The sequence below is a fragment of the Perna viridis genome, chromosome 2 (assembly GCF_037379345.1).
Source record: "Perna viridis isolate PV_CMFRI_1.1 ecotype Kerala chromosome 2, ASM3737934v1, whole genome shotgun sequence".
Taxonomy (NCBI): domain Eukaryota; kingdom Metazoa; phylum Mollusca; class Bivalvia; order Mytilida; family Mytilidae; genus Perna; species Perna viridis.
In genome coordinates this window covers 49,311,688-49,339,178 of record NC_142446.1, presented here as the reverse complement: position 1 = coordinate 49,339,178, position 27,491 = coordinate 49,311,688, and the positions used below count along the sequence as shown (strand labels likewise).

General features: G+C 32.7%; 1 protein-coding gene and 1 long non-coding RNA gene across 6 annotated transcripts; one reads left to right on the top strand and one right to left on the bottom strand.

Annotated features, from left to right (window-relative positions):
* Positions 1–7,006: 7,006 nt before the first annotated feature.
* On the top strand, positions 7,007–8,953 carry LOC148625587 (uncharacterized). Its single transcript, XR_015919954.1, has 3 exons — positions 7,007–7,071; positions 8,320–8,425; positions 8,813–8,953. It is a non-coding gene; the product is annotated as an uncharacterized LOC148625587 (long non-coding RNA).
* Positions 8,954–14,637: 5,684 nt separating this feature from the next.
* On the bottom strand, positions 14,638–27,002 carry LOC148625586 (glutamine synthetase-like). Of its 5 annotated transcripts, XM_088569175.1 has the most exons (8): positions 26,687–27,002; positions 22,770–23,408; positions 21,101–21,250; positions 20,445–20,609; positions 19,773–19,955; positions 18,269–18,405; positions 16,298–16,497; positions 14,638–15,100 (listed from the first exon to the last, which is right to left on the bottom strand). In XM_088569175.1, exons 3-8 carry the CDS (start codon positions 21,246–21,248, stop codon positions 14,740–14,742), a joined length of 1,194 nt encoding a protein of 397 aa, XP_088425301.1. In that variant the 5' UTR covers positions 21,249–21,250; positions 22,770–23,408; positions 26,687–27,002; the 3' UTR covers positions 14,638–14,739. The 5 variants fall into 5 exon arrangements, with proteins under 5 accessions (XP_088425301.1, XP_088425304.1, XP_088425303.1 ...); XM_088569178.1 differs by lacking the exon at positions 21,101–21,250; XM_088569177.1 differs by lacking the exon at positions 22,770–23,408.
* Between the last annotated feature and the right edge of the window lie 489 nt (positions 27,003–27,491).

Genomic DNA, 27,491 nt, shown 5'->3' with positions numbered 1-27,491 from the left:
TTTGAGACACTTATTATGCGACATTTTACAGGAAAATCGAAAAATCTATTTTTATTGCATTGTTGCATTGTTTTCACATTCTGCTATTTGTTGGTACCTATATGTGTCTGTTTACTTCATTTTGTAAAAAGAAGAAGTTCGAAAACAAAAAAGACAAAAAATAAAATGAAAAAATGAAAAATATCTTCACCGTTACCATCGCAACAACCAGTCGTTAGCAACCACCAATTTAGTGCCTAATAATCACAAAAATGTCACAATTTGAATGTAATTATATACATCTAATAATGGAAATTTTTCAAACTACATAACTATAGTAATGAAGTGTGTCTAAATAAAACAAATTATAATAAAGTACAAACCAATCTGATTGGTTAAGATCTGGTTACCATAGCATCCAAAATTCCTAATTCTTGACATTTGGAAATATACGAAAATAGACTATGTTCAGACCCGTTTTGCCAAGACTGAAAGAAGATATAATTAAAATGTATGCATGCATGGATGTGTAGCAGGACCTCTCCTCTGGAACATATAAATAATACAAATATGTAGCATATCTTTGTTTTTTTTGCTCATCTGGACCCGAAATCACTGTCCATAAAGACTTTTCTTCTTCTTAACGCTTTTCATACAAACTTTGTCAAGACCATTTTTTTTTTTTTTTTTTTTGCTTTTGACGTAGGCTTCAAATATTTGGTATGTTGGTATATCCTCTCAGGACAGAGTGTCGCGAACCAGAGTAGGTGACCTTTGACCTTGACGCTTATCCTCAATGTCAAATAACATATAAATTTTGGAAAATACGATACATATTTTTGTTTCAGTCATTACTTTTTGGTCTTTTTACTTAGATATCTGATCTTTGGCATAGGTTTATTACACCAAGGTGGAGAGTAATGTTTAAGATAGGTGACCTTTGACCTTGACCTCTGATCCAAAGGTCAAATAACATAAATAATTTGACAAAATACCATACAAAACTGTATCTTGGCCATGAGGTTTTATGTCATTCAATTTAGACATCTGATATTTGGTATTGGATTGTATAACCTTTAGGTGAGGCGTCACGTACTAGATAATTCAAACTTAACCGTTGACCTTATGGTCAAATAACATACAAAATTTTGACGTTGCCCGGATCATAACTTTTTTGTCTTTCGACCTAGACTTATAATATTTAGTATGTTGGTATATCCTCTTTAAGTTGAGTGTCGCGTACCAGATCTAGAGTAGGTGACATTTTACCTTAACCTGTAACTTCAAGGTCAAATAACATAAACATTTTGGCAAAATACTACCCAAAGTTTTGTCTGGGCCATGACTTTTTTCTCTTTACATAGATATCTGACATTTGGTATGTGGGTATTTCACACCAAGGCGGAGCGTCTTGTACAAAGGTGTGCAACTTTTGAACTTGACCTATGACCTCATGGTCAAATGACATACCAAATTTTGGCTTAAGGCACCGACCATTTTTATATTGAGGAGGGGGCTGGTATTTTTTTGAAAAAAAAAATATTAATTTCAATTTGAAGAAAATTTTTTTTTTAATTTCTGTGGCAAGAAAAAAAGTTCCACAATGTTAAAAAAAATAATAAAGTTGTATTCTGTTTTTCGTAAAAAAATGTTTAGGCAGAAAAAAAAAACATTAAAAGAAAAGAAAAGGAGAGGAATCTCGTGCATATAGTGAATGTATCATAAACTACAATTCTACATGTTTTATTATATTTATGTATAAAGAAGTATTCAACAAATGTCTTTAATATTAAGATTTTACGATTTATAGTCGCAAAATTCATGATGTTATAATGAGCAACTTAATGGATATCAATATCCAGAGTCAGTTTTACATTAATCCAGTATGTTAAACAAACAATAAGAAAGATGCACAAAGATACTCGAACTACCATTAAACATTGTAACTAATTTAGATTTATTCCCATCAGAGAAAAGATTAGAATACCAAGCCGTCCAATTATTTCCCATTGTGAAAATTTCGTTGACTTCTTGACTAATTCTTGCTTCCTATATTTAAAAACCAAGTAACTTATGTACAAGACAGCTCAGATCTTTTACAGATTCTATATGACAACAAAGTTCCTATGTTCTTATGACATGGCAAGTATGTATACACGCATGTTAAGTGGTTCAACTAATTAAGGCAGCTGAAAAAAGTTCATCTTGAAATGGAAAAAGAATATCCTACTGTGAAAGTATTATTATTCACTGGGTACCAATATTCGTGGTGTTCTTGGAAAGATCAAACCACTAAATTTAGTTCAAACAAAAAATAGAGATTTCCAAGAGAGAAGTGCATACATTCCCGTCTCATTTCATTTTGGAAAATGTCATTTTTAGGAGCAGGAGGGGATGTTGATCTAATTAGTTTTATTTTGGTCTTAACAAGAAAAAAATATCCCATTGAAATGAATCTTTACTTTCATATGCACTCCCTTGATATTTATATAATATTTTCCATTTATTCTTATCACAAGATGACTGGCAAAAAAATCTGCTATATTCCTGAAAACAAAATATAATTCATTTGCTATTGAAAAAAATCAAATAATTTTAAAAAGCGCGGAAAAAAAATATTTATCAAAATTGAAAATCCCAGGCCCCCCATAGTATAAAAAGCGTCAGTGCCTAAATTAATGACTCATTTCATGAAATATTTCACCTCATAATATGTCATAAATATGGAGAGTCACTTGCCAATTATCACTTGTGCTTAACTCCAGTAGCAGGACTAATAATCATTTACACACCATTCTGTTATGGAATACGTGTTTTCTAAAGGGTATAATGTTTTTGACCCGTCCGTCTGTCCGTCAGTCCATCAGACCATCTTCAGTTTTTTTTTTTGGACTTTTTTAACACTTGCAGATATTGGCGTGAACTTTTGGTTTACACGTTCACCATGATAAGTTACAGGTCAACTACGTTTCGTTCCCTCCGTCAAGTGTACCGTTTGTTCCGCTATGATGATATTTACTTTAGATTAATTAAAACTTAAAGAAATTAATGTCTGGAGTTTGAAAATACCATTCTGAGTAACAGAATTTAGTTAGAAGATAAAGGATTGTTTTCTTATCGTATATTTTAAGCTCACCTGAGACGAAGGTCAGCGCGAGTTATTGCCTTCACTTTATGTCCGTTATAGTCTGTTGTCATTGTTAGTTTTTTTAAAAATCTTTTTTTTTTATTTTATTTTTTCACAATCTTTTTAAATGCCCGAAAAATCAATTTTAAAAATCTTTTTTTTTTAATTTTATTTTGTTTCAATCTTCTCTAATGCCCTGAAAAACCACTTTATTTTTTTAATCTTAAAATTAATTGGTTTATTTCATAATTTCCCATTTTTTTACAATTTGCATTTTCTATACATATATGTTTATTTTTTGAGAAGGTAGCGAAGGCAATTATCTTATAAATGGACATGGAATATTTATTACCTTACGTCGTCTGATAGATACAATATTTAATAAATCAACTGTATCATACAATAGCTTGTTTTAAATATAGTATTTTGAAAACTTGTCTACAACAGGCAAAACACAAGAAAATTTGATATTCTTAATACCCAACTTTACGATTATATAGCAATCATAACTCCATCATAAACAACTAAGTGTCGAAAAAGATATGATAGAGACATAGTTTTCTAAATGACCTAAATTTGAGTTAGACAGGGTTGGTATACCGTAAATCAACAGTTTACATTGATAATGAGACCTCTTTTATAGGGATAAGGGTAATATTTCTATGTTTTGTGCTTTTTTTTTCTCGCTAGAACCATGGTTTCCTTCATTACTCTCTCAATATTTAAAATAGTTTCTCTTGGTTTTACCTTGAAGTTAATCAAAATTTACTACCGAATGATTCCAAATTTGAGACGATTTATTAATTGTAGAAAGGAAAGCATCCTACCATTATTGAAAATAGGAAAAAATTCAAATCGCAACATAATTTCATTAAAACTTTAAAAACAAAGAAAATGTTATACTGAAACATAAATACCCATGAAGTTTAAAACGTGTCATTATAAGCATTTTGTGTGGAGTAGAGGCATGCAATTTTCATTTTTTTTTTAAATTGTAAGTGTGTAACCTGACACCATTGTACCTAATTGATTCGTAAATGAGACATACGAATGGACCCGAAAACAATCATGATTGCGTTGATGAGTTGGGTAGTGCATGATTGACTCGCGAAGCCCAAAATGTACATAACAATAATGAAAATGACCTAAAATGCCTAATAAGGACATGATGGCTTAAAAAGAAAGAAATGAATATTGAAAAAGGAAATGAATGTTGAAATAAGATCTCTGACCCCTCCCGAGTCGATTGCGGCAATTCCCAACTATGTGCCACCTTAAATGGCGAATAAGGTAATGAATGTTGAAAAAGGAAATGAAAATTGAAATGAGATCAGTGACCCCTCCCAAGTCGATTGCGACCATTCCCAACTCTGTGCGACCTAAAATGGAGAAAAAGGAAATGAATGACGAAAAAGGAAATTAATGTTGAAATGAGATCAGTGACCCGTCTCGAGTCGATTGGGACCATTCCCAACTCTGTGCGAACTAAAATGGCGAATAAGGAAATGAAAGTTGAAAATTAATGAATGTTGAAATGAGATCAGTGACCCCTCCCGAGTCGATGGCGACCATTCCCAACTCTGTGCGACCTAAAATGGCGAATAAGGAAATGAATGTTGAAATTAGCCCTTGGTCTCTCCCGAACCCCATCTTACAATCGTGTCTTAAAAGATGCTTAATGGTTTGTTACAATTTAAAAATTTATCATTTGTGAAAAAACCTATGAGATGTTTCCTATGATAATTTCCAATTGTGTATTCGGATGTTGAAAAAGGAGACAACTTGAGCTCCGTTACAAAGATTATCTCACATATCGTGCAAGAGGCACATTTGTAAATGGTCACAGGAATAGTAATAGTCCCCAGTACTACTGTATTTTACCTGAAGTATCAAAAATCACTTATTGTATTTATAGTTTAAAACAATTACTTAATGACCATAGTGTGTGATCGGTTTAATGATTTATACTTTTACTTACGAGCGGCCCATTCGAATTGTCAAATGAATCAATCATTGACCCCTTTTATTTATGCATAGTTTAATATCCTTACAGATTTATGCATTAAGGCAAATGTTTATGAAAGTTACACAATCAATCAATTATTCATACCGGACTTTCATACTGCCGAAAGTAAAATAAGTCATACAATGTAACTTTTTGCTAAAAATGTTTGGCCAAATTATTTGAGAGTAAAAATATTAAGTAGCACTCCAGCTAAGGATCATGCAAAATGTGATTCATGGGTAAAAAGCCTACATATTTTTATTTTTGATATTTTGTTTGAAATGTAATAGTAAAGAGAAATAAACATGTGGTTTTTCATATAACCCGTGCTCTTAGGAGATAAAAATTATATAGAATGCACTGTAATTTTAAAATTAAGGGAGATAACTCTGTAAATGGCGCTCAAATACAATAGAATCTACTGCATTTTCAATGCCGATTATCTCCAAAGGCAGATTTGAATGAATAATTACACATTTCATAGTATAGACCCATAAAACAACTTAATTACAAAAATAAAAATATGTAGCCTTTTTTGGGGTGTATCACATTTTTCAGATTTTGCATGATTCTTACAAAGACAGCTACTTAATTTCTAAACCATTAACATTCACAATTAATCTAAGAATGCAAAAGAAACTAACCTTAATAATATTTAAGTTGAAGTCCGATATGGAAAAACTTAAGTTGATAAGAATATAGGTTGCTAGATTCGGATGAACATAAATACCAACATGTCCGTTCAGATACTTAGGTTAGAGTGTTCAAATAAAAAAGGAATTAAACCGCGACGATTACCAACCAATAGATGAAGAGAAAAGAAGTGCGTACTAATCAAGCATGAAAAAGAATATAGAAGATTACGACTAGATTGCAATACAATCACCAGTTCCGTTGGTCCAAGTAAAAAAAGTATAACATAATACATATTCATACAAGTCAAATAATTTTTTATTACACAATACATTTTAATATTCTTATAAAACAACATTGCAGACTGTTACATATACGTAAATATACAAAGTTCCAACATATTTTATTGCTGTTAAAGCAGTCGGATTGGACACAAGTGAAATTCCACTGATGAAGTCCTCTCCAGTATATACATAAATATACATGGTTTTACATGAAAAGGATAAACGGTGCCAAAAAAATGATTTGGCAAAAAGTAATACTAGCGTTTTGTTAAAATATTGTAAGACGGACATTAACATTTTTTAAAAAAGTAGCAGTCTTTTTTTAATCAGATAGGAGTGATTCATGTATGTCAAAAACCCACCAAATTCACATTTATTTATTGTTCAGATAAGAAAACTATTTTTGGTTTTTTCAAATGGTTGTTTTCCTTTTGAGATAAAAATTATACAGAGTGTGTATCAAATTTGCATTTGCAAGTGTTACCGTTTGGTTCGAATTAGTTGATTTTAGTGGGAGATGAATGTACGGTTTTCTCAAAAGTGCAGATCAAAATAAAAAAAATGTCGTTATATAAATATATCGCCTATGTAGACTGAAAAAACACATCATTTGTTTGGTGGGTTTTTCTACACCCTAATTCACATCTACTATAGGCAGTTTCTGAATTTTACATGGACTGTTACTTAAAAAATTACTAAATTACATGTATCACCCATTAAAAGCTACATAAGCGTCGCCGATGTCAAACACAGTAAAAGGGCTTGTAAGTGTCGTTTTCGTTTTATTTTTTTCCCGGAATTCCTACTGTTGAAAACATTCAAAACCGAAGATCGATCAGTATCTAATTTGTGACTTCCGGGTATCTCAATACGACCAGCCTATGGAAACAAGAGTTCGGAATTCTCGGACTTTTACATGACTTTTGAACTAAAATCAGACTTCCGAACGGTATTTTGTGAAAAATCATGCTTTCACATTGGGGGGGGGGGCGTCTGAATTTGAGTTTCGTGTACTCACATATGGACATATATTCCACCAAAGAGTAAGTGACACATTAAGGTGAATACAAATGAACCTGAAAATTGTAGTTTGAGATAATTCCAAACCTTCTACAAAAAACGACAAACTATTTAAAATTTTCTCCATTGTGTTTTTTTATCAGCAGCTTGCTTATGAACTTCGGCATATTTGTCGCTAAATTAATGTTTTATTTGAATATATTTTTTCATTTCGAACATGACAGTTTGTTTTTATTTCAATTGTTTGCTATATTTTTTTTGTTTTTATATTTTTATATATCAAAAAATTGATTAGCAAAACGAACGAATATTAATGATATGCATTCATTATTGTTTACAGTGCCGCCATGATGAAAATACAAATATTTTATTTAGCTCGAGCACAGTTACAATAATGAAAAATTATGATAAATAGCTTAAGTGTTTACCATATACCATGTATTTGTTAATTATAATTTGTCTAAATCATGTGCAGTAGTCTAAGTAAATGAGTGCAGTTCAAATTACAGGAGATATGGACCTTATGGTACACAAAAAAACTTTCTTAAGCCTTATACGTGTATTGTATACATGTTCCATAGTCCATACTAACATTTTTAAAGTCATGAAGAGTTGTCGTTGAGTCAATGACTGTTGATTTTCATTTAAATGAAACAGTCTATGATACAAACTTTTTGAACATGATGAGTTGTACAGTTACTTGGTTATAGGGTAACACAAACAAAACCTTACAAGATCTGTTATTTGTGTATACAGTACCCCATATTTCATTTTTGAGAACAAAAATAAATTCATGTACAAGGTCAAGGAAACTCCAGTGAAACAAGTATTGCTGAATAGTTGACCAAGAGCAATCAAAAACAATATTTAATGTTCCTTGGTATTATACATGCAAGTCATATGAGAACATTTCATACATAACTTGAGGTAAACTACATGAATTATATGATTTGGAAATTAATCTAAACATTAACATACACATTTGTATGACCTTATATAAGACACAATTTCCAATTTTTTAAGAAGTTCATCGTGTTATATATTTTTACATTTTTAATAGATCCATAAATACAAGCTGTTGACTTACATTGTATATCTGTAACTAAGGATAAGAAACTAGTTTTATCACTCATCAGATTTCTTTTGCACAGTATGTTGTCATGAACATGTACAATTATACCATAGTCATGACAATATGATAAAAGTCTATCCATGTTGATTTTCAGTATCTCTTTCCATATTAAAAGGAAATATGTTTTGATATTTTCCAGAAAATTTTAGATGCAGCCATTATGTTCATCTACCAACGATACAAGTTACCAGACAAGTCATACATAACAGGAAGCTCTGTTCAAATGAAGTATGATAATAGATTGTGTAAGTATTTGAGGTTCTGTATACAATATTTGTATGCCTTGTTTTTTTTTTTTTTTTTTAATTTTGATTTAGGGTGTTCCAAAAGGAGGAACCACCTCTTTTATTGGGAAATGTTGGAAGTAATGTGGAATTCTTTTTGCAAAAATGAGGAAATTAATAGCTTGGACCCTCACTTTCACAGTTCCCATTACACTTAAATGAAGGTTGTAACATAGACGTAATATTTTAACATAATGGGATGTTTTGTTTGAAGAACAAAAACATCCAATGAGCCATATAATGTAGGGTTTACTTAAATAGAGGTCTACTTCAATACAGGAATCATGAATCACAATAACTTTGAATATGAGTATTATGTATATTTATTATTGATTTTCATACTTCCAGGTCATTCATGGCATATATATGACTGAAAAGAATTCATACATGTATAATTTAGATGATCTTCAATGCTGTTCAAATCTCTGCTTGCACTGTAATGAAAGCTGATATGAAGCTGAAGTTTGAAAATAAAGATTTTCAAAATCATATTTCTTATGCAAATATACAAGGTTTAAATGTGTTGTGTTTCAAAAGTAAAAGTCACTTTCATACATGTATACAATTACAGCCATGTACACTTCTTGACAGTACCATTCTGGAATACAACCTAGAATCCCTTGCAATACAAGCTGTCAGTCTATCAACTGAGCTAAAAAAATTACTTCATTGTTTTCTCTAGATTAGGTTGATTATGGTCTTTTGTAAATAGTTTTACTTTATTTGTTTTTGGGCCTTTTTATAGATTGCTTAATGGTATGTGGTTTGCCCATTATTGATAACCATGTGGTGATTTCACTTCTAGAAGCTTAATCATTACTTGCTTGGTTTTTTGAATGACTATCTGATTGGCAAACATAAATGGTACATGCATTTAAGTTTTCTACTTATGACTAGTGAGTGCTAAATCTTTCATTGCTTCTCAAACAAGTAATTTTGTGTAACAACTATTTGGCTAAGAAACTGTTGATTCTGTGAGGTAGCACTATGAAACCGCCTCAAAATGTCATAATAGTAGAGTAGTATAAAGCAGGATCATTTCATACAGTAAAACATTCTTGTCCTGAAATGCAAGAAATAATTGCAATATGCATTGAAACCACAACCAATCAATGAAAAAAAAAACAAGTTCCATGGGTAAACAGAATAAAATATAAACATTCACAGACATTAAAAATTTTGAAAAGAAGGATTTATTGTTGAATTTTGAGCTAATCATAATCATGCCATGTACTTGTACCTATAATTTACATTGAATTGGTCTGAATTCATGGTTTCCTTGTATAAACTCTACAAGACTGGTAAATTGTGATTTTTTTTGTTCACAAGTTAAGAGAGATGTTGAGGTGAGGATAATCATACCATAAGCTCATGATGCACCTGTTTAATAGGACATTTTATCGAATGATTATTAGTCAACTGTGCTGGTAATACCTGTTTATTGATCAGAGGGGGTTGGCACCCCTCCTTTTTACCAGAAAATTAGTCATTTCCATGTGTAAAATTGACAAAACATGGAAAATAATGTCTTGGCATCACCATCACATTGGCTTGCACCTCTCCTTTTCAAAGTGTCTGGAGCCGTCCCTGTTCACTAACCTGTAAATAGCCTTCATCATATTTTGCTTTAACCGTTTAGCATGAAACAAGTTGCCTGTTTTGAAACTATTTTAATATTCTCCATAAAAGCAAAAAAGAAATATATAAATAAGCAATACAATGCTTAGTTAGCAAACCATGTTGCACTCCAGCAATGCTAGAGGTTGTCTGGCAAGCTATTTTCTGACTTGATGCCATCCTGGGGTATAGTGGAACGGAATTCCAACCTCTTACGTTGTAGGAGTAACAAGGACGGATCCAGGATTTTAGATAGGGGCGCACAGTAAACATTCTGCCGAGCGAAGCGAGGTGACACAAATTTTGAGGTTAAATTTTTGAAATATTTTAGAGTGGGTGCAATGTAGATATCTTTTGTGGTAAAATTGGCTTGAAATTTAAAGTTTCAACTTGAAACCGCCTAAATCTACCCCTGACAACCCATGCTTTGCAAATTTTAGGGGGCGCACGCCCGCCACTCCCCCACCTGAATACGCCTCCGAGTAACCATGTTGATTTTTATGAGTGGGGGTCGGGCCAGGATCACATTTGAAATAGAAAGGTAGGACAAGATATATGATTTTATATAAATACAAAGATGCAATAGGCGAAAAAAGTTCTGGTTTGAATATTACATAAAAAGATCCAGGACACAAAATTTGACTATATAGCCCCCTTGTTTCCCCTTACGATTCAAATGGATATAGAAATTTATCATTATTTACCTGGGAGGGGGGACTGGTCATTTTGAAATCATATAAAATTTTCTTGACCCCCCCCCATGATATTTTCTTATCCCCCTTAAAAACATTTTTTTTTTAAATGTGATACCCCCTCTATTAAACATGCGTATGGAGTTTTCATATAACTCCTACATTATGCCAGAGCCAGAAACTACGCAGAGTTTTTGTGTCGCGCTAGAATTCTAACAAATAAACTTTTGGAACAGGGTTGTGTTGCTACAAGATTGAAGTCATCCTTATAGAAGTTTTATGTTATGGTCGTCATCATGAAATCGTGGATCGCTACGGTGCATCCATCTGCGCCATGAAAACTGATTTGTTCAATGTGTCATGGTTTTCCTTTCCTCTTTCGTCTACCCCGGACTTGACTTTTTATGAGCAACTCGACGGGTGTTTCTAGAAAAGCAGAGGACGCTTACCCTACTGGCGCACCTGGTCCATGCTCCAAGTTTTTAGTGGAGTCATAGTTGCTCGTTTGCTTTTGTTAATTTGTATATTTGCTTTTAACAAAATTTCATGTTCTTTGTACGTCTGTTTTCCATGTTTGGTCTTTGTCCCTGGATAACATTCTTCTTATTACCGTTATAACCGTAGTTTCTTTGATTACTCTTTGAATCAAAAGCAGTTGAGATGTTAAAGAATTCTTACAATAAAAAATTCAAGTCTTCAATTCCAAAACTTGATACTTTGGAAAAGTCTGATCAAAATCAAGCAGAATCAGACACAGCTCTTGAGATTCAAGATATTGGTAAGAAAATTGAATCGTCAGCAGATAAGTCAGACCAATTTGATTTAATAACTGTAAATGTTTTAGGTTCTGATGGTGATGTTGGTGTGTGAACTTGATTTTACCAGAGATCGTGCATGTGACAATGAAATATAATGTTTAAAGGTGGTAAAATATGTTTTAATTTGACTGGTGTAATGCTCTGCGTAACTAAAAATTTGGATCCCTCTTGAAATCCATGTGCAAAAAAATGCCCCCCTCTTTGAAGTTATAAAAAAAACTGAACCCCCCTTTTCCACTTACAGAAAAAAATGACCCCCTGGATATATGTACTTGCTTTGTTTAAATTTTCAAATAAATGTCTACGGTTTGAATATTATTTGTAAATTATTATATAAAGGATGCCGAATCTAGAGGATTAACCTAAAAAAAACAAAGCTGTTATGCACGTGGCTAATTACAATATTCGTTATGTTTCGGCTAAGTTTACAGCCAATGAAATGAACATCTCGTTAGCGAGAACACAGCGTTACTTTATATATTTATCGGGCATTTTTAAAGAACCCAAGCTTTTCCGAGAGGAAATAATCGCCATTTTCTTGCGGCATATTTCTCTGTTTCCTTCCCCTTTCCCTGATATCCCCTGATACGATGAATAGTTGGCAGAATTTCCAATTTGGGTATTATTATGATACTTTATACTGTTAATAAATAAATAAACGCCATGATTTTAAATCGTTTTTTTTTTGTTTTTTTTTTTTTTTGTTTTTTTTTTTTTTTGTTTTTGTTTTGTTTTGTTTTGTTTTTTTGCTTTTGTTGAAAAGATTGCAGTCTACACTCATTAAACATTATGTCCGTCTATGCTATTGAGTTTAAGTATGGGACGAAATTTACGAACAGAATGGGCTGGGATTTCAATTTTTCCGCTTAAACCGGAGTTGATCCCCTGTGTTATTTAAGGTTTATTTTTGTCAGTATATTTTACTTGTTTGACACTATTTTATAAGTAACCCCATTACAAATGATTACAAAAACCGACACTTACTTTATTCTAGGTGTACAATATTACATAGAAATGGCATTATTTTTATCGTGCTTCGCACTGAAAATCGGAAATTCACCATGGAAGATTCTTTGTACTGTCAGCAGTCGAGTGTTTGCTCGTATTCCATCCTTTCCACATTTTTCAGCTAATCTGACTAAAACGAACTGATACATGCCTCACAGGTCTAAAACAAGTTAGCTTGTGCCATGAAAAACTCAATAACAAATCATCAGGTGTAATTTGCAATTCATTTGTAGTTATACCATCCATTCCAAAACAAAAAGAGGTTTATTTTTGTACTTACCTTCAGTGTTGACGTTTTAGTTCACTAAGACCACATTATTATCAGCATATTTCAAACAAAATGTCGAAAACATGATGACTCCTTCCCGAATCAGTCATTTTTTACGCGAGAGGCGCAAACACATATTTTTAGCGACCACGTTATCTGCAAGATTCGATAGGTCCTATTATATGCGTATCCAAATAATTACCATATCAAAATAATTATGAATCTGCAGTAATTGATCAAAAAAACTAACTTGAATATCAATCTTCAATTCTACGTAGCCAACGTGTGATGAAAATTAACTACATCACTGAACAATCAAATTAACAGAATGCTTACCTTCATATAAAATTGATATGGAATAGTCCACATGCTTACCTTCATATAAAATTGATATGGAATAGTCCACATGTCCAATAGTTAGATTAAATGCACATATTTGATGACATGCTTGCGCAGACATGAAATAATTGGTCGACACGATTTATGAACCGGATAAAATTCGAGTAAAGGTTTATCTTTTATAATTGTCATTATCAAAATATTACTTACACGAGAGAAGGTTATATCATCAGGCCACGGAAACTATCGTGTCGAAGGATTAATTAACTAAGTCGTGCGTTCGAACTATTAAAACATGCGCACGAAATATTAAAATGTGCGCACGAAATAATAACTTGTGCGAAAAAAATACAAAATCGTGCACGCGAAATACTAAGTCATGCACACAAAATACTAAATCGTGTACACGAAATACTAATTAGTTGTGCACAGGAAATAATAATTCATGCGCACGAAATACTAAGCCTTGCACACGAAAAATTAAGCCGTGCGCGCGAAATATTTAGTCATGCGCACGTAATACAAAATCGTTCACACGAAACACTATAAAATCGACATGTCATCGACATGCTTGAACTCATTCGTGTCAAATGTCATTTGACTGTAAGTCGCATGCGCATTAATATTTCGTGCGCATGATTTATTACTTAATGCGCACGATTAAGTATTTCGTGGGCACGACTTAGCTTTTGTGTGCACGATTTAGCATTTAGCATTTCATGCGCATGGCTTAGTACTTCGTGCTCACGATTTATTATTTTGTGCACACAATTATGTAATTCGAGCGCATGATTTAGTATTTCGTGTGCATGATTTAGTATTTCGTACGCATGATTTATTATTTCCTGCGCACAACTTAGTATTTAGTGTACACGATTTAGTATTTGGTGCGTACGACTTAGTATTTCGCGCGCGATTTATTATTTCGTGCGCACATTTAAATATTTGGAGCACACCTTTTAAAATTTCGTGTGCACGCCTTAGCATTTTTAATATGGTATGTTGTGCTAACGATATAGTATTTCGTGCGCAAGACTTCGTATTTCGTTCACAATTTTATATTTCGTGCGAACAACTTGGTTATTGGTTATTATTATTTTTTTTCCATGGCACTTACATGGCTCCGTACCTGACAATGTGGATGTTCAATCTATTTTTTATTTAACTCCGACTGCTACTGAAAAGAAAATAATTTTTTTTGTGCCATCTGAACATAAAATAACAGTCCCCCTCCCCTTTTTAGAAGAAAATGGTCTGTGCCTTACTTAAACAGTTTAATTATGTATACATGTAATTATGATACACTCATGTGACAATGAATGCATTGTTACCATTCTGGGTTCAGTTTATGTCTATTTCAAATTCGTGTTTGACGATAACTCAATAATACATAATTCTTTGTTTAATAAATTATTATATTCAATAGCTATATTTATACAGTACTAACACCAGCGAGTATTCAATAATGATAAATTGTTCATTACTTATATCATGTACATGTATGACGCCATGCCACCAAGAGGCTGTTGTAGTCTACTCAGGGTCCGTGTCCCAGATAGCTAAATCTTTTAATGCTTCATTTCCGGGTAAGAGAAAATCACCGAAGACCGAAGCCCTGACAATACCCTCGGCAGCTGCATATGGGTCTATAGTTGAAGATGGTCGTCGGTCTTCTAAATATCCACACCCGTTAACCGTCACCAGCGGTGGGATCCTAACGGAGCTCATTGCTTTGTTAGATGCGTCACACAGGAAGTTGTGTAATTGTGGGTGCCATAAACTAGTTGTGTCTCCTAACCTCTCTTTGTTTTCTTCTGTTAAAGTGGGGTCATACATGCGTAGAAGAGCATCTTCGTCGGATTTTGATAGTAGATTAATAGCATGGTGAATGAATCTGTTAAAAGCAAAACACATTTCACTTGTCTATATAAGCGTCTAACTAAGGGGGTTTTTAACGTCCTTGACTACCCTGTCGGGTCTCTCACGGACGGAAAATATATAATGTGACTCTTTTATATCTTAAGGTAGATCATACCTATTACACTAAGCATTCTTTTCTGTTAGCTTACAAAATCATAGAGACATATATATTTTCAACGAACTAATAATGTTAAAAATGGTTTACAAACATTATGTTTAAATTATTTTTAAAGAATGTTTGACCTAGAAAATTGTATAGTAAAATTACAGACATTAACTGTATAAAGCCTCTCTTAAGGGGAGATAATTGGCGGGAAATGTTCTAAAGAAATGTAATGGGAATTTAATTTTTTTTTCTATACTACATGGAAAAGATTTCGGTGACTCCAACTTTTACTTTTGAAATATAAAAGAATATCAGTTAACTGTCCTTTATGTAAATTAAGGGGACATTCTATTTGCCGCTTTTTCTATATTTGCGAAATAGTGAAATTCCCGACAGAAGCCATATAAAAATTGCCTTTTTAAGCCTAAATTATCTCCAAATCAAGTTCGGTGACCTATGTTATTTACATTAAAATTCTGCAGTTTGTTCATTCAAGGTCATCTTCCAAAAAAAAGGGAATTCATCTTCTAGACATATTAGCCATGATCTACCTTAAACGATGATTTAGAAATACTTGTTACAAAATCGCCGAACCTTTGCGCCAATATGAAGAACTTCATGTTTTACTTTTGCTATTTACCTTAGCAGTTTTGCACACTGAACTCAATATCGTCTGGACATCAACATCGATTCAAGAAATATTATTATAGTGGTTAAAAGAAGCTACTTCTGAATTGTATTTATTTGTTATAATACTGTACGTTATGATCGCTTGAAATCGTGATCTTTTTTAAATATCCATACAGCTGTAAACTGAGTTATATATTGCACGCGATCTATCATAGGAAAATATTTAATGGACCGTCTTATGATAAGTTGGTGAGCATGCTCAATATACACTTCCGCTAGGTAGAGCATGGGTAGAACAAAAGAATTTTTCTCGCGGAAGTGTATATTGAGCATGCTCGTCGACTACCCCAACGTAAGCACAAAAGGGTCTATTGGGAGTTGGGATAAATGCTATAGCGTAAATCACAACTGACAATTATTTCAGACACGCCTTACTTGATACCACCCTTGTCCCTCATCTGTTGGGTACTGAAGTTGAGATGGCCACTTGATGTAAAAGGTGTACCATGAACAGGGATTGGATGAAGAGTAATACGTAGACCAAATACCTCTGCCAGACGGTGTAGTATATACCGAGACATGTTCAGATGGTCTCCAATGGTTTCACCCTCACATGGACCTATCTGATACTCCCACTGTAATTATAAAGCAACTTAAATATGGGTACTATATCTTCTTATATGCCAGTTTGTCTCTAAAACAAGTAAAAAAGTGAAAAAAATATATTAGTTTTTATTTGTAAATGATCTTATGCCAAAAAGCATCAAACATTTCATCATATATTCATCAGCATCCCTATAATTCAAAAATGGCCCTATATTGTAGAACTCGAACGCGTTTTAAGCTCACCTGGCCAAAGGCCGGGTAAGCTATTGCCATCACTTGGCGTCCGTCGTCGTCGTCTTCGTCGTCGTCCGTCAACGTTTTTTTTTTCAAAACTCTTCTCTCGACCAATTGGAACCAAACTTGGTATGAATGCTCTATGGAGTATCCGCATAGAACTGATGTTAGCCGCCTTCACTAAAAATAGAACATACGGGTCAGGCAGTAGTTTTACGCATATATCTCCAAACCTCCGACACTACTACCAGACCAATTGGAACCCAATTCGGTATGAAAGTTCCTTAGGGCATTTTTCATAGAAATGATGTAGGGATTTTTGATCCGTGGAAAAAATGGCTGTTGTTACTAAAAATAGAACAAAGCGGTCAGTCAGAAGTTTTTTGCATATATCTACAAGTCTGCAAGGGATCAAAGTTATCAGAGGACTCCTTGTAAGCGCTATTGCTCTTGAAAGGTGAAAAATGACGGGTTTTTTTTACAGTTTTTAGCCAATATCTTGAAAACTATGATAAACAGAATGAAACTTTCAGTTGCTGAAATGATCCTAATGATAAGGCCTACAATATTTTACGGGGGATCAAAGTTGTCGCACAACTCCTAGTTAGAGTTATTGCCCTTTTAAGGCAAAACAATTATGTTTTTAGGAGTTTTTATCCAATATCTTGAAAACTATAATAGATAAAATGAAACTTTCAACATATGAAATTGTCCTTATGATAAGCCTTACAAATTCTTCCTTGAGTCAAAGTTATCGGACAACTTGTTAGAGTTACTGTCCTTGAAAGGCAAACATTTAACTAGGTGAGCGATTCAGGCTCCTCGGAGCCTCTATTTGCCCATTGACTTAGCCTCTTCGATATCCACAGTTTTTATTGGCACTTCTGTATTTTCGATTTACCTTTCTAAAAAAAGCAAATTACGTGTGTTCTGAAAGCTTGGTCATAGTTAGTTCCCGGATCGGTAGATCTGAGAATGTTTCAAAAATGTTTTGTTCTTCGTGTCCAGCTATATGTAGTAACATAGGTCTCCTTGGTTCATCTTTAGACACTGCGGTATTTTTTATTATTATTTTGAGAGAATTTGTAATAAACAGAACAGTTTAAAAATTGTCTTCTATGAGAATAAGTACAATGACAAAGCTTACATTAGACAATATTTTCAGTATATCGAAACAATAAACTCTCCCCTTTCCACACTTCTGTCAACACGAACAAACATCTTCTTGCCTTTTACTTCTAATTAAAAGATCTCTTTTTTACCACTTAAAATCACATATCTTCTGCTAAGGACCTTCGCAATTTAGAAGAAAAACCATAAGCAGACCCAAAGGGGACCCATATGGACTGGCTCCCATTAAGAATTTGAATTTTTTTCTTTTAATATTTTATGTTAAAACCATGAAAAATACTTAGAAAGCGATAGAGTTCGATAAACAATCACACAATTGTGGACTGGTGCATATTTGTTTACATATCCCTTGAACCGACTGGAAACGATATAGTAGTACATGTCACTGATAATTTAACACTGTGAGCTTTATTCACTTCTATATTTTTGCATTACCTGCGAAGGATCATTTTCGCGAATGTTTCCTCCTATTTTCACTCCTGCATACAAACATGCCATCAAATGTCGTGTAGACAGTTCCCTTTCAATCCCTATATTTTTTGCATGTCGATGTCCTATTTTTCCGCACAGAACTGAAAACACATATAACAACAATACTTTCTGAATAGATAAATAAGAATGGTGAATTGTAATGTTTCACTGATGAATGGAATGGTATGTGGTCTTCTGATAATATAAAGTAGGTTGCATTATATTTATATATGCATGGTATATGTTGTCTTTTTCAATTTATCATACTTCCGTTCCGTCTGTTTTTGATCGATCAACGTGTCCCACATGTTAATACATTTAAATGGTTTTGAAAACGCCGAGTCATCACGGTGGAGCATTGTTTTAGTCTTTTGGAAGATAATCTGATATACTTAAAAATACTTACTAATAATAGGGAAGTGATTATTGTCCGTTTGAGATAGATATGCCTATAATGCCAAAACCATTCTTGCCGTTAAGATCAATAGTATTTATCCGAGGACAGTAAGCATTTTACGGTAATGAATAATGAGTAAGTAACTGGTTTGTTTATTTCAAGAATAAAACTATTCATATAAATGGGTTAAACAACTTTTCAATTTAATCAAATGGAAGTACAAATCTCATACACAGTCCGATTACTACAGTATTTTTGTCTTTCTTTTTTCTTTCTTTTATTTTATTTTATTTTTTTTATTTTCTTTTTCCTTTTTTTTTTTTTTGGGGGGGGAGGGGCGTTTGCAGGAAAAATAAAATAACTTCTTTTTTCCACATACATGTATTTGTCAATCTATATTCATCTCTTTTTTCGACAGTGCTCAGGGTAAAAGTTATTGTATGCTGGTAGACGTCCCGAATGATCAATATTACATATTGACTGGTAGAAAAAAAAGATTCTGCAGAATAACGTATTCTGTTGACCATGATTAAGAAAAGAAATAATTCAGGTGACCATATGTAGTCTACGAATGTTTATTATACCTGAACAGGTTATAATTAACGAAATAACCTGGTTTCTTTTAGTTTACACTTATACCACGTTTCGTGGTTTTAAAAATTGTGAAATGGCTTCAACCAGTTATAGCGTACAACCTGTTAAAAAATAGTAATATTCCGTACAGTTTAATTTCAAATGTGTTACAGACCAAACATTAAGAATTGATTCATAATCTAAACATTTTTTCGTTCAGGATAATTTAAACCGTGAAGTGTGGACCAATCGGCATTAATTAAGCGATAGTACCCAGCGAGGTTATACAAAATAACCTTTTTTTTTCCTCAAAGAGAACAACCTATCAGAAAGTTTGTTACAAAATCAAAAGGAACTATTGAAAAAAAGAATCATACCTGTTTATGAAATATAGTTTGTAAGTCATCTGCGATAATTTGTTCATACCAAATGTTTACCTTTAATGAATCCTAGGGAAACAAGAAGATTTTTTACCGAAACATAAAAACAAATAATTACTTAGTGAATCGTAGTTATACTTGTCTTTTTCGTAACTGATCGGGGAGCCATCTTCATTTACAACAAAGTATTCTTGTTCAATTCCAAACCATGGATCATGACGTTTCCTCGGTCGGTAATTCGTGGCTGGGTCGTAATCTAAACGTTCCATTGTCTTCTTGCAGGAGTAACGAGTGTTGATAGCTGACAAAAAAAACAGAGATAATTATGCAACAAACCTAAACACGATTATTATGTTGTAAGACAGGTCAATATGATCATACATATCGAGGCCACTAGAATTCTTGCCGCAGTTTTCTCCGCAAATACTTATATTTTGAAAGAAGTTTTAAATATGCCATATCATAAGATTTTATTTTAGATTGAAACAATATGAACATCCCGTCTGACGGCCTATTTATATTTGAACCATACGGTTACTGAGGTGAGGCGATGGTATACTTCGTGAGCGATTTATCTTTTGACAGACAAACAAGGGAATAATCCTGTCTGTAAATACCCTACGATATCGCTTTGTTTGGCTTTTGAACAAAAAGTAAGATAGTTTTTCTTCAATGAGTGAAGCTTGCCTCTGTTCTTTATTGTTTCATTACTTTTAAACTTTATAAAAAGGACAAATAATCAAAATTCAGATTAAGGGTCGACTTGTCTGACTAAAACTTCTTGAATTACCTGATGGCTTATTCATGGATAGCCAGAATTCGCACAAAACAAGCTTATGAGGACTCTTCAGAAATGGATCTTCAAACATGGCTATAGGTTTTAGTATCATGTCCTTTAAATCTTTCAGCTCTCCTTGTATATCGTTCCACATGTAGCTGTCCCATATTGGACAATCTACAATTATAAAGACTCCATATAAATCAATGTAAACTCCAAAAAAAATAATGGCAAGTTTTAAAATTATTTACTCAATGTTGAAAGAGCTTATCATAATGTTACAACCATGAAACAGAATTCAAATACTAGTGGCGAAGTTTACTTAGAGATCAAAGAATATATGGTCATAAAATTGATAAATGACAAAGATAATGCTGTACATGTAAACCATTTACTGAAACGACAACAATGAACTTAACATTCTGTAGCATGAAAGCATCATATTGATTTCAGATTAAGAATGAAGGTTTTTTACACAATCTCTTATCGGAGAAAATAAATATGTTCCGTTTTAAAATTTTAATGTACATGTCTGAAAGGATGACATAAAATTCCTCATGAAATTTGATTCTTAAGAATCTTTGTACACGTTCCATTAATAGTTAAGAAGTTGCATATAACATGAAAACAGATAAAGAGAAATCCTTGTACAAATTACATGTAATTACCTTCCACCGTCCTTGGCTCTTTGTCTACAACCCGTGATTTGGAACACAGTTCGTAACCAGTGTGGTTAACAAAGACGTATTCTAGGACTACTTTATTACCCTTGTAGTCTATATCAGGGATAAGTACGTTATGCTTGTTTGTTGCCATAGCTACAATTCGAAATATATATATATATAAATGTAATATCTTACTATATATCTATATATATATATATATGTATGTATATATATATATATATATATATATATATATATATATGTATATATATATATATATATATATATGTATATATATATATATATATATATATATATATATATATATATATATATATATATATATATATATATATATATACATATATATATACATATATATATATATATATATATATATACATATATATATATATATACATATACATATATATATATATATATATAGATATATAGTAAGATATTACATTTATAAAACCCTATTTTTTTTAATTTTATTTAATTATAAATCTAAACAGATACTGATTTTAATTAAACGACATTTCCAATTCAATACAAGAGCGAATCAAAGGCCTTATCAAATGTCGTGTTAGAAGTCCCCTTTCCATCCCTATATTTTTGGGATGTTGATGTCCTATTTTTCCGCACAGAACTGAAAACACACACAGTTTAACAACAACAATACTTTCTGAATAGACAAGAATGGTGAATTGTAAGTGGAATGGATTGTGTTTTTTTTTTAGATAATATAAACACACGTTGCATTATGTTTATATATGTGTGGTATGTTGTCTTTTTTATTATTACACTTCCATTGTCAGTTTTTGATCGTTCAATGTGTCCGTCCTACATGTAAATATATGTATATAGTTTGGAAAACGCCAAGATTATCTAGTGGTCTATAAGGTTTTCGGACGAGATTAAAAAAACCGGTTTAAATGCTTAAATTGTTTCCTTATTAAAAATGTCATGTCCACAAACATCGTCAACACTACATTGTAGTTACCTCACATTCCTAGTTACATGTAAGTCAGTTGATGACATCCTATATCTATATTGTATTGTTATAGTTAATGTGCATTGCATACTGAGATGCAGTTCGCAGCGACATCTGGTGTTTTATGTTTGAAGTATTATTACATGTGTGACCTTTCCGCACCCCAAGTTTTATATTTAAAAATTATTTGTATTTCAATAAATTATTGTGTCTAAATTTGTTGTGTTTAATATATCAAATTTCAAAACGTACTATTTCAGACATTTTTATTTTTTGGTTTTTGTGTATATTCTAATAAAAAAAAGCTTGCGGCTGGTTACTTCACTTGAACCCTTAGTCTAAAACTGGGTCATTATTAATTATTTGGGTCGATCAGGAAATAAAAATTATATTTCACAAATACCGATTTATAAATACTCCAAGCTACAGAATATGTACGTTGAAAATAAACAGAAGACACCGATTAGTATGTTACTTTAATGACCATGAACTACTATAGTGTCAAACAGATTTAAATAAATGACCTAGCTTTGCTAACTTTATTTTGATCGATGCTTTTTAATAGTATTTTCACTTAACCTACATGTTTCTCCAAATTTTCGGAAAATAAAATTCTGTGACACATATTTGAACCTTTAAATGCTTCTGGAAAAAGAGAAAAAACGTTTTGCTTACCTTTCAAAATCTGTTCAGGCCGTTATCGTCATCTAACTGTGTGAGAGAGAGTTCATCACTGAACAGAACACACTAATTTACAATAAGGTCATTTAAATAAATATTTTCTCATGACATTTGCATAAAATGTGTAAGCACACTTTGATGGACAATTGACTAACGATAATGGACTTTGCTCGGCGATAACTTTAAGTACGTATATAACAAGCAAATAAATTGGGAGTAGTTAATCAACAAAAAATCCAATAAATACGAACTTCGATGTCGATAATCTTCTCTGTGAATCAATTTGCTGGTAAAACGAGAATAAAGACGTCAAGAGCTGTTGATGGTGATACGAAGCATTTGATTTTATAGGCTTTACATAGCAAAACAAAAAAAGATTGTTTTAGTAAGTCAGCGGGATGCGCCTAGGGGGACTTTAGTGTTTGTATTCTAACGTAAGACAGTTAGGGCCGGATCCAGACACACTGAAAAGGAAGGGTGCCAGGCAAGATTCCTAAAATATATATTAATATTTTGGTAGCCTTACCTTAATTTTGCAGTAGTATAAACCGTTTTCATTTTTAATATGTTCAGACAATGTTGCTATATCATTACCGAAAATACCAGTCTGTTTTCACGTTGTTTTCGATGTTTCTGAAATTGATTTAGTTTGTCCCATTTTACTTGATCAAATTCCTATGACTTATTTTTCGGGTAGACGTTTACATATATGCCTATCAGTCCCTTTAATTAATTATTAGATTAATTGCAGTGTAAGATTTAGAAGACAAATTTCATTAATGTTCGAAGTCCCCCCCTCCGTGCCACTTGTCTTCTCCTTAAAGTTTTTGAATGGTCTACATCTGTCTAAAACTTAAGATCCGGGTAAATAGTAATAGGAGTTCAGGTTGCAAACACATGGATGTATATGTATGAATGGTTTACACCACAGCCGATATATATGTTACAATCACTTTCTTATCCTTTAATGGAATTACTTATCTAAGTGATCGTTCACTGGTCGCTCATACGTTCAATGGTAATTTATATTGATTAGCTACGTTTTTGTTTATCGAACTCTTATCGGTTACTCATATAAAGCATGGTCGGTGATGAATTGGTATTGATCAGTAATAGCTTGACGTATTTGTTCGTCTTTTTTTTCAGTCATAAATAATAATTCAAAATGTTCGAATTCCTCTCGATATTGGTAGTTAAAATTGTCAAACTCTTGTAGGGATTTGATTATTACGTATTCGATTTCTAAAGTAATTTACCGATTTCTGTTCGATTTGCTGTCAATAATCAAAATGGTCGATAAGTTACGTAGAGGAGCACAAATTAACATCATATTCCCAAGAGTGCAAGGTCGTTCGTATTTCGGCAATACATTTAATATCAAAGTACTCATGTACTGAATTATTTTTTAATTTTCTCACCTCAAATAAGTATCAAATTGTAATTATAGGGGCAAGATATAAGGAACTTGAATGGGTATCGACTTCAAATAAATTTGTTGAAAATTGTTAACACTGAAGTCAATATTCCTATGATGAATGACACTCTATTTTACTTTATAAAATCATCAACATACACGTGGCATAGTAGCAGTGCGACAGTTAGTGTGATATCCAGGTTCGTTGTCGGTTAATGGAACATCTAGATAAATTCATAAAAAGAAAACTTTCCGACTTTTTTGTGTAATTGAACTACAAAATGCTACATGTAGTTGGCTTTTTGCAAATACTTAATTTTCAAGTCGAAATCCAGTATATCGACCTCCAGGTCAGTAAAATCATTCAAATTAATCTTCAATCTTGTAGCAACATAACCCTGTTCCAGAAGCCCAACTGAAAGAAGTCTAGCGCGGTACAAAAAGTCTGCTTAGTTACGACAAGCTCTGGCATGACGTATGGCTTGTGGTATGAAAACTGTAATACGCAGATGCTGAAATGATTTGCCACAGATGAAAGGGAAGTTGACGATAGGGAATGAAAAATCACCGCATTTGTTGTATAGGTTATTCAGTAGCTTTCGTTTTCTATTGATCTCTAAGTGCAGGTCAAAATACGAGGCTGACTTCACAGTGTCTGTAGTATCCTTCATCTAAAATTCTTTGAGGGTGTATGCAATGCATAAAATCCCCTAATCAAGGATTGTTTAACGATAATTCGTCATCTATACAGCGGACAGTGAGATCAAAGGATCAGGATAAACGATGTTTCTTGAATGCTGACCGTTTGTCTCATAACGCAACTACCACACTGGACAAATATGTTGTAAATAACCTTATGTTGAAAACATTTTCTTCGGTAGATTTGGAAGATTATTTGGAATCTTTTTCACAAAGTATGGGGAATCTCTACTAAGTACTACACGTACGTATCTGAATCAAAGTTTACCGTCTGTTGTTGAGTAACAACGATGTATCATGTTTTTGACTCGGGATTTTAACTGAAAAGTAGTATAAAAGGTTGAAAAATAATAAGTCTAGATGCTATTGTATTCTGAAAATTACCTTGAATTATGAGGGTTTCCAGAAGATCGCGGGAAACTTTGTTCCTAGTGATGTCAAGGTCGCAGTAGTTTAGTCTAAGCGATTGTAGAAATATGGAGTTTGAATGTACAGATCCTTGTGTTGATTTAATTAGTCTAGCATTTGTATACTACTTGAATACCGATAGTAAACGACTGTTTTATTGTGTAAACCATTTCCTCCCGCCCCCTCTTTTTTTGAATATTTGGATCCGCCCTTGCATGAAATATTTTTAAACTTGTATTCAACATCCCTCTAAATTTCTTTTCTAGATTTTAGGAGTATTTTTAATCTCATATGATTTGAATTTCTAGCTAAACATCAAATTGCTTATTATGCCTAAATATGCATTTGTTGACAACTTGAATACCTAGAGTAAACGACTGTTTTATTGAGTAAGTTACTAGTTAGAAACAACGCGTACTGATATGAGGTTAAAGATCAAATATAATTTTAATTGGATCGTTATGATATCAAACCAAATTATTCAACATATTTCATTCGGAGGATAAGTGGTTTATTATTAATGAATTATTTAAATACAATTATTTTTGTAAGCATACATTTTAATAATGCGTGTTGATTCCCCACGACACGAACGTTGGCGAGTATTCGATGACATTAATAGAGTATATACAATAGATAAATCATCTAGTCTCTGTCTCATTGACCCCATTTGCTCCTAAGACATAGTGCCGTTTCATTAAGAGGTTAATGGCATCTAGTCAGGTACTTGAAAGCAGGACAGTTAAGGAATGGATGGGGAAAACATTTCAATTGTTCTTGATTAATTGACCTTTTAATATTTTTGTTGTCTTGTTTTGTTTTATTTTGTTTGTTTGTTGTTGTTGTTGTTGTTGTTTAGTTTAGTTTATTTTTTAGTGACTGTGTGTAAACGAAGTATGGTGCCTCTAACCTTAAATTGTACTGCACAAGCTTTTACTTTTTCATGGTACTTTGCAAGCGACTTATATTGGTTGATATGCTAAAACAATTAATTGTTTTAAATAGTGTATTGTATTGTATTATCGTCAATATATTTTTGTAATGCATTATTTTTCATACTTGACTTATTGCACTTTGTTTACGTCAATGTTTGTCATAATTTATTATAAAAAAGTAAAGACGCTAGATTTCCATTCGTTTTAATTTTGTGATGTTATACAAAGCCAAAGTGCCACACGTGAAAATCATATAGTTTGCAACATATATCATGAGACGAGTGTTATACTATAGGGTTATTAAATGGTTATTTTCATATTAATCCTGTATTATGTCCAAGTACAGTCGTATTGGGTTGAGATCACTTGTATTGGCCCGATTAATATGAAAATAACCATTTTATGATCCCTTTATTAACTGATGACTTAAAATAACAGGAGTTATCTGTACAAACCTTTAAATACAGCTCAGTATGACATATTTCTTAGTGAAGACTGTAACACTCCAAATCTCTTGATGCATTTATTCTCCTTTTCATCATGGTCATCTGTTTCTTGCTCACCAGTGACTGGCAGCTCAACATAAACTGTTCCGCTATCGTCCGTCTGGACAGTTTCTGCAAGGGCTGACGCGAGGGCAAACAGTTCACTCTGTTCAGAAAGTGTTTCGTACCTCATAAGGTCATGCGTCAACACCTCCAGCATGTCCTCACCACTTTTAGCATGCCGATCAGACATCCTCTCAGATGCATCCATGTTTGTTTACTAACGTCTGCTAGAAATTGTAAAACTATAGTCTATTTCGGATAAAAGCGATAGTTATGGTCTATTCCACATAACACTGCAAATTTATAGTCATTTTTGGCAAACAAAATTCTATAGTCTGTTTCAAACAAAATGGCGGACAAGTTTAACTTTTATACAGGGCCAGAATTAATAAGTCTCAGTATCGTATTAATTTTCCCATAGACTTCTATAGTGAAGTGCATATTTTTAGGATTTTTTTAAAAAATTGTAAATTGATTCAATAAAACTTTCACTTATGTAGCATTTCTAAGGACATGTGAAAAAATAATTTCCCGCAAAGAAAATAGGGTGAGTCCACGAAGATCGGACAGAAAAGTAGTCTCGAACTATAAATAGCCATTTTCCCTACTTTCACTTTCGTTTTGCACTCACCAAACCAACCTTTTCAGTGGAACATTTTTATGATATTATGTTAGATTTTCTTTTAAAAAAGTTCTTCATCTTACAGTGTGA